The sequence below is a fragment of the Centruroides vittatus genome, unplaced genomic scaffold (assembly GCF_030686945.1).
Source record: "Centruroides vittatus isolate TY-2023 unplaced genomic scaffold, ASM3068694v2 contig_1246, whole genome shotgun sequence".
NCBI lineage: Eukaryota > Metazoa > Arthropoda > Arachnida > Scorpiones > Buthidae > Centruroides > Centruroides vittatus.
This window is the reverse complement of record NW_027120796.1, coordinates 494886-507071: the sequence shown is the minus strand read 5'-3', so window position 1 is coordinate 507071 and position 12186 is coordinate 494886. Positions and strand designations below refer to the sequence as shown.

General features: G+C 30.0%; 2 protein-coding genes across 5 annotated transcripts in view; both read left to right on the top strand.

The window, feature by feature from the left end:
• LOC136988223 (heat shock protein beta-1-like) overlaps positions 1-12186 on the top strand; it is a 165718-nt gene that overhangs the window by 11387 nt on the left and 142145 nt on the right. The window lies entirely within an intron of this gene.
• Positions 1-12186, top strand: part of LOC136988077 (low-density lipoprotein receptor-related protein 4-like) — a 121673-nt gene that overhangs the window by 90690 nt on the left and 18797 nt on the right. For 3 of the 4 annotated variants that reach the window (XM_067285893.1, XM_067285888.1, XM_067285881.1), the window contains exons 3-8: positions 7599-7715; positions 7793-7906; positions 8301-8417; positions 9278-9409; positions 10086-10205; positions 11252-11368. In XM_067285893.1, the coding sequence (XP_067141994.1) occupies positions 7599-7715; positions 7793-7906; positions 8301-8417; positions 9278-9409; positions 10086-10205; positions 11252-11368 (717 nt within the window). The remainder of the gene's footprint in view (positions 1-7598; positions 7716-7792; positions 7907-8300; positions 8418-9277; positions 9410-10085; positions 10206-11251; positions 11369-12186) is intronic. The other variant, XM_067285902.1, reaches the window with a different exon arrangement.

Here is a 12186-nt window from a genome sequence, read left to right as displayed (position 1 = left end):
TTAATAATAATAATAATAATTCATAACTTGTTTACAATAATCGAATTTATTTATTTTTCTTTTATTTTAAATTGTTTAAGCATTTAATTATTACTTAATTTACAATGGTTTATAGTTTATTTAATAAATTTATTAAATATACTTATCATTGATTTCTCTACAGTAAAACCTGTGTAAACCGGATTAGCACTGTACTGAATATTATTGTCCGCTTTGAACAGGTTTTTTTTAGCATAGAAAATCACTCCGTTTCGAATAGTTTTTTTTCCGCTTTGTTCAGGTTTCGCGTTAGACAGGTTTTACTACATTTACTTTAAAATATAATGATAACTTCTGTAAAATAAATATAAATTTAATTTTTTTTCTTATATTTATTTATCTATAAATTATTTCTATAAAATAATATATAATAATTCGTAAATTCTTGACAGAATTAATATTCATAAATTAAATTAATGCAAGTGTATTTAATACTTAAAACAATTCTTGAATTTCTCGAATTAGTATTGAAATTGAATCATTAAATCTTTAATTATCAAAATTATTGTTATATCTAGAATATAAATCATCTCGGTATCAAATTTCACCCTATATAAAGCACAACAGAAGTAATTAAACTGTGATAGATTAGATGAAGATCTGTCTGTAAAATCACTGAACACCGGTCTTGGGTTCGCACCTCACCACGTCCTGCCCACGTAAAGATTCGTGGATTTTCTTCACGTTCGTAACACCTAAATAGGAACAACTTTCCCGTAGAAAATCCTCCCGATGTGTCGCGTTGACGTAACTAAACAAACCTAAATCTCCAATGTGAATCTCCTCGTCTTCCGAAAGCATAACAGCAGTAAAACTTGTCCAAGACGGAACCTGGATAAAACGGAATGTTATCTAAACGGGAGAAATTTTTCCGAACAGAGTGACTTTTCTATGTTGAAAAAACCTGTTTAAAACGGAAATCTGGCAAAGTGGAAAATGTATTGGGTACTGTGTGATTCCGGTTTACGCAGGTTTTACTGTATACAAATAAAGTTATAAATTAAAGTTTTGTCAGATATAAATTGTTACAAACAAAAAGCTCGGTTTTATGGCCCTACTGTGTTTATTTTCCGAGCTGAATATCCCTGTTGGCCCTCCCTCTAACCTAAATGAAGAAAATAAAGTAAAACCTGTGTAAACGGGAACAGAACTGTAGACAATATTTTGGTACGTTTCCGTTTTAAACAGGTTTTTTTTAACGTAGTAAATCGCTCCCGTCCGAAGAACTTTTCCGTTTAGGCACGTTTCCGTTTCATTCAGGTTCCGTTTTGGACAGGTTTTTACTGTATTATCAAACTTTTGTAATTATCAATTTGTGTGAGAAGTTCTATCACAGAATACTTTAGTAGAAGCATATCTTTACTACTTTTTATTACTTTTTTCTGTAACAAAACACGTAAAATTTCATTCACAAGATTGCTGCGACTATTAATTTTCGACAAGACTTAGTAAAATAACATTAAAATTGTAAATTTTCTTAGTAAATACTTTAAAATTACTTGCTTCCTATGGTTTGACAAGTACAGTAAAACCTGTGCAAAACGGATGCAAAATAAAGCGAAAACCTGCCTAAACGGAAAAGCTATTAACAACGGAGCGAATTTCCTATGTTTAAAACAAACGTGTTTAAAACGGAAACCTGCCAAACCGGAAAAATGATACGTTACCTGCGCGATTCCGGTTTACGCAGGTTAATTTATCTTTCGAATATTTAAATGAAAAAAAAAGCAAATGATCCACTCAGAAATTCAACCATTTTCTGATTAAATAAGAGAATTATTGTTATTTGAATTGTTATGGGGGGGGAATGGTATCAACAATTGATTCAGATCCTCCTGAAAATTCAATGAATCGGAATTACGAGATTCGATCTGGAATTCTTTCAATTTGATCGATTTTTTCGCTGTTTACTTTAACAGAGAGAGAGATAAGAGCTGATCCTAGTCTTCAGTATCATACATGATTTACGAGTCGTATCAACGGAGCGGGAATCTACAGAATTGCAATTATGAATTTGTAATAATGAATACATGAAACTTAAATCAGATTTTATAATAAATATATTGATGCATTGTTATAAATTGGAAGCCTGAAAATTGATTTATCCATTTTAAAACCTTTAATTTACTGTTTTGTAGCCACATGGGTGTATGTTGGGGGCACAATTTTACTCATCCACTTCGAAGCTCAATAATTCCTGTGCCTTTTTTCGAAAATTTCTGAAATTTTGCAGGAAGGTTTGTTTATTGAGGTGATTGATGCTGTCAAATTTTGGTAATTAAAGGCCGAGGGAGTGGGGAGATAGAGGGGGTCACGTATCATATCTGGAGTGGGAGTCCGACAGTGTTTTAAATAAAAATTTCGTTACAGATGGCGCCTCCTTTATATCTTCTCACCCCCTCAATCTTTTATTGCCAAAATTTAATGGCATCAATACCCCTTATATACAAGTTACTATACCAAAATTCGTTTCTTAATCTTTATATATATATCCAAGTAAATTTTTCCCATTTCTTTATTTATTTATTTTTAATTTCGTTCAGAAGATCTTAAAACGTGGAGATTTCAAGAGACCCGGAGGGTCAAATTTGACACGATTCCAATACTTTCTCGTGTTGTATATATATATATGAGGGCCGGAAACAGAAAATACTTTCCTGTAATATCGTGGACTTTGCATGGTGAGTAGAAATGCTAATCCTAAGAAGTCAATGCTACAAATCTTCGTTGCAGACTTCTCGGTATATTGTTTGAAAAGTTCAATCGTATTTACGTTTTTATATCCGATTTTCTGTCACATACTATATACTTTGTAAGAAAACTGAAAAATATTATTTCATCCTCTGAAAAATTTACTCGAGTTTTGATTTAAAAAGCTTCTTTCAAATTTTTAAGATAAAGTATTGATACTTTATCTTAAAAAGAAAAATAGCTTGCCCGTTCATTAACAATAAGAGATTTGTCTTATTAAGGAACATTTTCAATTGGAAATTTTATATTTAAATATTTTTCTGTAAAAAATTTCCAGTTGATATTATGTATAATAAAATACAGGGTGGGAAAGAAAGTCACTTAACACTCGTGTTACAGAATATAAAATGTACCCAAAGAATGTACGTTGAGAACATGATGTAACGCGCATAACTCTGTAACCGTTAGAGGTACTCAATAAAACTATTCAGCAATCAATTCTTTGTGAAATTCTGACCCTAAATGATGTGTCACATGACCCCCTTCCCATTTAAAATTTCGAAGTTGTATTCAATATGGCTGCTATCAAGATGGCGTGTAACACACATCAATCTGTTTCCGCCTTGGTCTAATGTGTTCCTGACATAAACGAATTAACTTTGTGTAAGTTCTATATTATATAGCAGAGGTGTTAAGTGACTTTCTTTCCCACTTTATATTACAGTCAAACCTCCGATGACGGCCACCTCTGAATTTCTTATTATCTTAAAATTAAGATAATAAGTTGAATGTTACCCTTAAAGGCTGGACTTCAATGGATCCTTAGAGAATTTTTAGGCGTTTATGGGTAAAAATCAAACCTCTGAAAAATTTCAGGGTCTATATTCAATGGCAAAAATTAACTTTTTCTTAATTTTGGTGTTATTGAGTGTGTTATGAAAGAAGCACATATATTTCTGTTATCTATATAATTCTGTTCTATATAACTGTTTTCTTTGTAATTTTATTGTATGCATTTAAGAACATTATTCCGAGAAGGGGTCCACGATCTTCACCTGACTGGAAATGGTTCCGTGGAACAAAAAAGGTTTAGAATCTCTACCATAGAAAATATGTAACCTACAGAAATACACACCCTACAGAATACATTACTTACACAAGAAAATCTAGAAAAATGTATGCAAATACACTAACGGATAGTGTTATTTTTAGTACTGCAAGATATTTTCATCCAGTCTCCATCCGATTTTTAGAATATTTGACTTACAATGCGTTTTTTCTTTCTAGAGGATTTAGTTGTCTTCGAGTCATGCCAGAGGCACCAAAGCGATCCAACACTTATCTTTTATTGTGGCACATTCTCACTTATAGTGAGATACTGGATACAGATATTTTTCTAAGCAATTGGTCTTGCCATTCGCAACGATTTCTTACAGCATATATTCAGTCAATATATACTTTATATATATATAACAATTCGAAATTTATTAATTCTTGCATATTCTATACTTTTATTAGCCGTACTGGGGGGCGATTTTCTTTATCCAGAACTTAGTGTATTTGTTTATCTTTAATTATATATTTTTTCTATTGTCTGGTTGCTACTTCTATCCAAGTGAATAATGAAGTAGAGTAAAGGTAAAAATAGATTCTGTAATTATTTGCAAGGATGAATAAATTAAAACTTTTCCGAAAACAAAGGAGCAAGAATGTTTCCTTTAGCATCTTATTTATTTTAGATTCTTTGCCTTTGTTTTATTTCTAATAAAAGCAGAAAATAATGAAATGCTCTCATTTTCTAGCCTTGTGAGTGTAAAGAATGACACTAGTTTTATTGTTAATTTTATCTTTGAAATTGCCTTTTTTTGTAATATTATGAAACTTAAAGAAAAGAAAATAAAGTTTTTTCATCTTCTTCTCTGACCGATATGATTAAATATTCACAGATACAATGAATAATTGAAATGAATTTTTTTGGAAAGTTTCAATCCCAAAATCAGATAAGAATCGAAAAATTTATTGTGACATAGTCACAATGTCCAGCTACAATTTTTAACGAAATAAATTAAAATGTATGCTCTCGATTTTAATAGTGTCGTGCTTTGTATATCATACTTTTCCTGATAACAACAGTGTCATACTGGTCATTTTTGCACCTCGCTGTTTCTGAACAAATAATTTACGTAAGCAATCGAAAATAAAGCCATTTACTGTATGATAATTGTGGCTTTTCTCTCAATTGGATTGGATTAATGGTATGCGGCAACGTAACACTTGGGCGATCTGCCAAGTGGGGTGCCCGCTTGGAGGACTTTCTAGGAGAAACTGGTCTCTATTTAGGTGTTAGATACGTGAAGATATGGAAAATTGTCCCTTATTTCGATTCAGGACACGTGAATAAAACCCGAACTCCACATGGACAGGCGCAAACCCGCGAACAGTGTTCAGTGATTATTTATCCACTCGGCCATTGATGAGCATTTATGCTTGAAATAATTAAAATAGTAACATTAATACATTATTTAATAATTTCAGTTCAATAATTTATTTATTGATTACTGCATAAAAATGACTATTTGAAAAAGTGAAATCACTTTTTATTGGACTGAAATTTTCAAATTACACTTATGCATTTTTACTGTCATCTGTCCGCGTGTCTGTTTGTCTGGCTTTCGATTAATCTCCAGACTTCTGTAAGTGCGAGATGAAGATCGAGACCAAATATGGAAAGCTTTGGGGCCTCTTTCCCCGATTAACTATATACGAACTTTCGGTCCTTTAAAATTAAAAGTTTATTAAAAATTTCAGCCTGAAATTGTGACTGTTTCGTTTTATGCTTTCTTGAACTTATCGTAGAAACTTTTATTGAATAACGGAAAATTCTTCGAGTTTCAAAATCTCATGTTGTATTAATATCTTACTTCTATATCTCGTCTACTGATTTTTCTGATTCAATTCATTTAAATTAAATGAAAAAAAGAAGGATTAATATATGAAATACAGAAGCATCAATTCTATTATTTGATAAATTTAAATTATATTAATGACCATCTCGACAATTCCTTCCTTATAAATTACCTATAAAGATACACCATGAATGCAATTTTTAATTCATTTAATTAGAAATACATGCTCTCCATCTCAAATTATTAATTTCTTGCACCTGTACAGTACATCATACTTTTCCTGACAACAATAGAATCGTGCTGGTCATCTCTGTTATGGGGGAAATTTTGAAATGAAATCACGTGACTTCCGTTGTATACCGGAAGTTCGTATATAGTTAACCAGAGCCTTCTGTCCCAATTTTTTCATACCAACTCTCAATTCGTATCTATGTAACACCGTTCTGGAGATTAAGGATGGACAGACAGACACACAGACGACGACGGTAGGAATTTATACGTCTACAATTTTTCATATTGAACCGAATGCAATTACAATCGAATAACGGACATTTCTAAACGACGGCCAATTTTTCAGAGAGATTTCGTTTTGAAATGCATACAGAATAACCACGATTTTCTTCGTGTTTCTAAGGCCGTTCTTCGCAGGTTTGATTGTCATTGTGTAAATTTTTAGTAAATTATTGCTTACATCTCTCTATTTTTAGATTCTGTAAAAAAAAATTATAGATTTGTCACATTTTATTAACTGCGAAAATCTTGTTTTAAAAAAAAAGTTCACTTCTAAAAGTACAATTTTATGCTTTTTCCCCTCTCATCCCTACATTTCAAATAGGTAGAAAGGGGAAGAAACATACTCGTAAAACTACATTTTATTAAATAAATTAATTAATTTTAGTTATAAAACAAAAAAAATATAGAAGATAATCTTTATATTTTCCAAAAAAAAGGAAGAATTTTAGAGTGTAATTTATCGTTTTCATTGTTCAATTCTACAGATAGAAGTAATATTTCTTGTTATCTTCAATCCTTTCTATCAAATAAAACGTCTTTGTCATTTCTTATAAGATTTCCAGAATCCAATATAAAATTTTCTCAAAGATGGATTTATAATGCGGACTTAAGTTCAATTTAATAAGCAAATAATATAAAAAGTTAAAGTAAATCTAAAACGAGAAGAAAAATATACATATATATTCAAAGTTTTTTTTTTTTCTTCGTGAAAGACATAAATTTTAACAGGGGTGGAAAGCATTTTGCTTATTTATTAGCGAGGATTTTCTTTTTGTTTATTCCTTCTCCCCCATTCAAATTTAATGGATTTAGACTCAAGTAACTATTCCGTTGTCAAAAAGTTTTGTAATTTTAAATATAACCCGAAGAATTTATTTAGAAACGAAATAAAACGGGTGATATTCATTTGGAATGAGTCCAGGAGACAATGGAAATTTTTTCATTTTATTAATTGAAGTTCCAAAGTAAAAAAAATATTTAAAAAAATACAACGACAAAAAACTCGTGTTATTGAAGAAGTTCCCTCTTTTTTTTCTAAGTAATTGTCTTATGGATTATTATCTTCTACTTAAAAACAAAGAAAAGAATTCATTATTTGAATAGATAGTCCGCATGCATTTTGTTTTCACATCTTCACAGACCCATCACCATTTATTAAATCTTGCTTCTCTTGTTTCAAACAGTCTCGGGTGTAAAATTAGCTGCACTAGATATATCACTTCATACGAGTTAAAATGGGTATTTTAATTTATGAAAGTAGTCATTTTACCTGACGTAAGAAATTAGAAATGGCCAAATTTTTTAATTTGTTACATCTAGGAGAAGAGGATGATGTACCCATTAAAGCACACTTTTAATGTGTTTAATTGTTACAGCTGGAGAAGGGAATCTGTTTAAATGAATAAAACGCTTCCTGTTTAATAAAAATTCTGTTTATTTTATAACTAGATCCACCCACTTGTTCATCAGATCAGTTTATGTGCACCAATAGAAAATGTATTCTGAAAAGATGGAGATGCGACGATGATCCCGATTGCCCCGATAATGCTGATGAAAATGATTGTGGTAAATGGTTTATAATCCGAAACACAATATATTTACTTGGTGTTTTGTAATAACGGTACATATATTTTATCCTACAGTTGCCAGGAATTGCACAGAATTGGAGTACAAGTGTGCCAACGGGCGTTGCATTGCTCAGGAGTGGAAATGCGATGGAGATAACGACTGCGGAGATAAGAGTGATGAAAACTGCTGTAAGTAGCCGGCCTCTTTATTAGTAGTGAATTAATTAATAATTTGCGGTTTCAATCTGACAAAAGCTAGATAAAGAACAGCTCCCTGAAGTACTATTACCTGATGCGAATCTAATTGGGGAATTGTGGTCTCGCTATCCATTCGCTACAATCAATTTGGGTTGCTAACTCTTTCCTAACTTAAGTTTTGAATAATTTTACAGAATTTCTTGTTTAATCGATCTTAAAGAAGCCGTATAATGTATATATTTAAAACAAGACATTGTGAGCTTGACGATTTATAACGTGAATTAAGGGTAGAAGGTTGTTGAAGAGGTCGAAAAAACTCTTAGAGAAGCGTGTAAGATTTGGAGATTTTTTTAAATATTAACGCATTAAATAAATCTTATTTCAGCTTCTATCAGTTGTTCGTCTTCGGAGTTCAAATGTGCAGATGGCAGTTGCATTAGTTTTACCTGGCGTTGTGATCACGATGTTGATTGTTTAGATGGATCGGATGAAGAACAGTGTGGCAAGTATGATTTATCTAAATGTGTGTCCACTTTTGTATTCGATAACACTTTACAAAATCTTCCAGTATAAATTCCTACTGAAGAATATATCATAAGCTTCTCTACAAATATGGAAATTAAAATTTTGAAAGTATTTTTAAAAAATTCTTCTTCATCGTGATTTCCTTCACAAGCTAATTTTGTGTTTCATGAATAGAAATAGTCCTATTCGAATTCTTAAATAATGTTTATCTTCTCTAATAAAGTCTTATTCCGTAGATAAGAATTGGAAATATTATTTTAGAGTTTTTTTTTTTAATTTTATGAAAAATACTTTTTCAATTTAAACTGTAAAAAAGTTTTTAAATTGTTCTTTAAAAAATGCACGCACTCGATGCGATAAGAATGTAAATAAACTCTAAAATAATAAGCACTTAGTGCTATGGAGTACTTTAATTATTACAGGAGATTCTTAATTAGCATTTTCGTTATTCGACTTGATAATTGCTTGGCTATTTAATATTGATTTTAGCGACGTGGAGGATAAACTGAACGTGGAAGTACATTAGTACACATATTTGCACTTGTGCTAATGACCATAGATAAATGATCTAATCGATGTTGTCACTTAAGTTTCTGCTAAAGTGCTTAGAATAATATTATATATTTAACAAGGAGGGAATCCATAATAACTTTATGTTGTAAGACGAAATATTTTTTGATTATTTTTGAGAAGACTTTTCTAGGTTTATGAGAGAAGACGATTTTTTCCCATTCTCCTCACGGATCGTACAAAAACTACTAAAGAAACACGATATTTAAAATAATTCGTGTAAAAATCTTCAAAGTTACTAAATTATTATTGAATTTTTGATTTTAGCATCGAAGAAAAATGATGCTTCTCAATGTACTTCGGAATTCTTCAAATGCCAAAATGGCCGATGTATCGCAGCTACTTATCGCTGCGATGGTGATAACGATTGCGGCGATTGGTCCGACGAGAAATCGTGTGGTAAGAAAATAAATTAAAAAATTACAAAATAAATAAATAAATACGAAATTTAAATTCTTTTTAATTGTATCATTAAAACCGTTTTTTTTATAAATAATTTAATACGCTTCGCTTACCAATAATCTTGAAAACGAACAATTTTCGGATATAAAATAACGGTTAATCAACGGTTTTTCTTTTTTAAATTTGAAATTTGAAATAACGGTTACTTAATATTTAAATCGTTATTTATTATTTTATGCGAAAATTAATTTAATGTAATGTTAAATTTTCTGTACAGACGAATTTCAATTTTCTTAAATATTCGTGGAAATTACAGGATTAAAAATTCAATATTTCTACATTAATGATGTTTACACCATAAACACCTTCTAATGATCTATTGTTTGCATTTTAATTTAGTTTATTATACATTAGTAAATTTGTAAACTCGTGTAATAAATTTGTTACATTTTATTGAAGAAAAATTTAAAAAATATTTAATTAATTTTACCAAAATTATCTTATCAATTAAAGATAAATTGGAATAAATATTTCCAAAGTAATTATATTTGGCAATTTTTATAGAGTCAAAGCTGCAATAACCAGTTTTATGTATTATTTAATTTATTAAATTAAACATTCTTTCGATAAATAAGCAATAAATAAAGCATTAGATGTACTTTAATTATTTTAGTTGGACCTGGTGAATGTCGTACAGGAGAATTCCGCTGCTCGGATGGAAGATGCATCAATATGGAGTGGAAATGCGATGGAGAAAAAGATTGCGACGATCATTCCGATGAAGATAACTGTCGTGAGTTTTGATTTATAACATTTCAACCGCGGATTATCATTAGGCAATGGGAAATAAATTCAATAAACATTTACAAAATAGCTCGAATATAATGAATCACGCAAGGAAGGAATTCTTCAATGTCATATCTTTGAAGGAATGCAAACACAAGCTCTGTTCTTTATTAAAGTAGCTCTGTATAGACGTAATATATCGCTATCTGTGGATTTTATTTTCATATTTATTACATTCCCGGCCGTTTATATAAAGACGGAAAATATGGCGATCAGTCAAGAAATGAATCCTACCAAGATTTTTACATTTTTTTGACTCGGAATCTTTGAGAAATCAAAAGTTACGGGATTTTCTATGTGTAAACATGTGCGTGTGTGTGAGCGAGTGAGGAAGCATGATTTTTGTTCACCCGTTTTCAAGCTTAATAACTCCCGTATTTTTATCGAAAATTTATAAAATTCTGCAGATAGCTTTGTATATTCGGGGCATTGATGCTATTAAATTTTGTCAGTTAAAGGTCGAGGTGATGGGAAGATAGAGCGAGTCGTGTGTCGTATCTCGAGAGGGGATCGGACCTAATAAAGATTTTATTCGTTATTAGCTTTACAATTTCGTTTATAAATTTCATTTCTACCCTTAAAATTAAGCATTTTGCCATTTTATACTAATTAATAATATAAAAATTAATTTTTAACAAAATCGCGTAATGGATGGCGCCATACACAATTTTAACTCTTGCTGGGAAAGTTATTCAACTCGTTGATGGATTTTCTAAAAAGAAATATAATTATTCGAATTTCTGCAGATATTAATGATAGATAAACACATATAACAAATAGAAATCTTAATAATAATGGCGTAAAAAAATTAAAACGAATTATTAACAGTATTAAAATGTACGCTTTGTTAAGTGGTATTCGTGTTTTTCCTCGTTAATGGTGGAATTAAATGTAATTTAAATTGGAATTTTCTTTTTCTTTTTTTTTACAATTTCGACAACAAGAAATAAATTCGAATAATTTATTTAATTAATTATAATCATCCTTTTCTAGCGCCTAGAGAATGTACAACAAAACAGTTTCATTGTAAATCAGAAACTTGTGTCCCTGATGGATGGAGATGCGACGGAGACATCGATTGCTCCGATCAAAGCGATGAAGAAAACTGTGGTTTGGCAATTTATTAAATTATTTTCAAGAATAAATATATATTATTTATGATTCATAAATTAATAATTCTATCGCATAATTCTAACACGTTTAAATTCCTCTCCTTTAAGACTTCTAAACATTAAAATGGATATTGGTGACTTGTAACTTATTATTAAGTCGAGACAAAAATAGAATAACGATACTTTTATTACTTTTAAACTCTCCAACAATTGATTTTTCAATATAATTAAAACTTGCAAATTGAACTATTTTTATCTCATTTAAATATTTAGTTAAATTATGTTTTCACAAACATTAAATTACAATTTAAGTAGCAAAACAATTTGATTATCTAACAAATTATTGTTTAGTTAATCAAATTCTCGAGTTTGTTTGTAAATTTCGTATCTCTAAACCTTACATTTTTATCGAAAAAATTGCTAAAATTGGCGACAAGTGCCTAATTGGTGGCTAAATATTACAAGAATTGGGAGAATTTTAACGTTTCTTATCGATGATTTTACTGGAATTTCACTCAAATAAATTGTCCTGAGCATAAATCTTCAAAAAGGTGGTATTTTTTTATGATTCAAATGAAATTAATTCGGTTTATCCGGACGTATACTCAGAGAATTCCAATCATACTAAGAATTCTTTGAATTAAATGGATAATGCACAGTTACTTTCTATAATTTACTTCTCTCCTTTAAACAAATATATTATTTAAAAATATTAACTTATCAGCATATTTTATATAAGAGTTTTGTTATTATAGATATAAATATAATAAAGCAAATTTATTTTTTAATTTACAAATTATTACTGGAATTTTATGA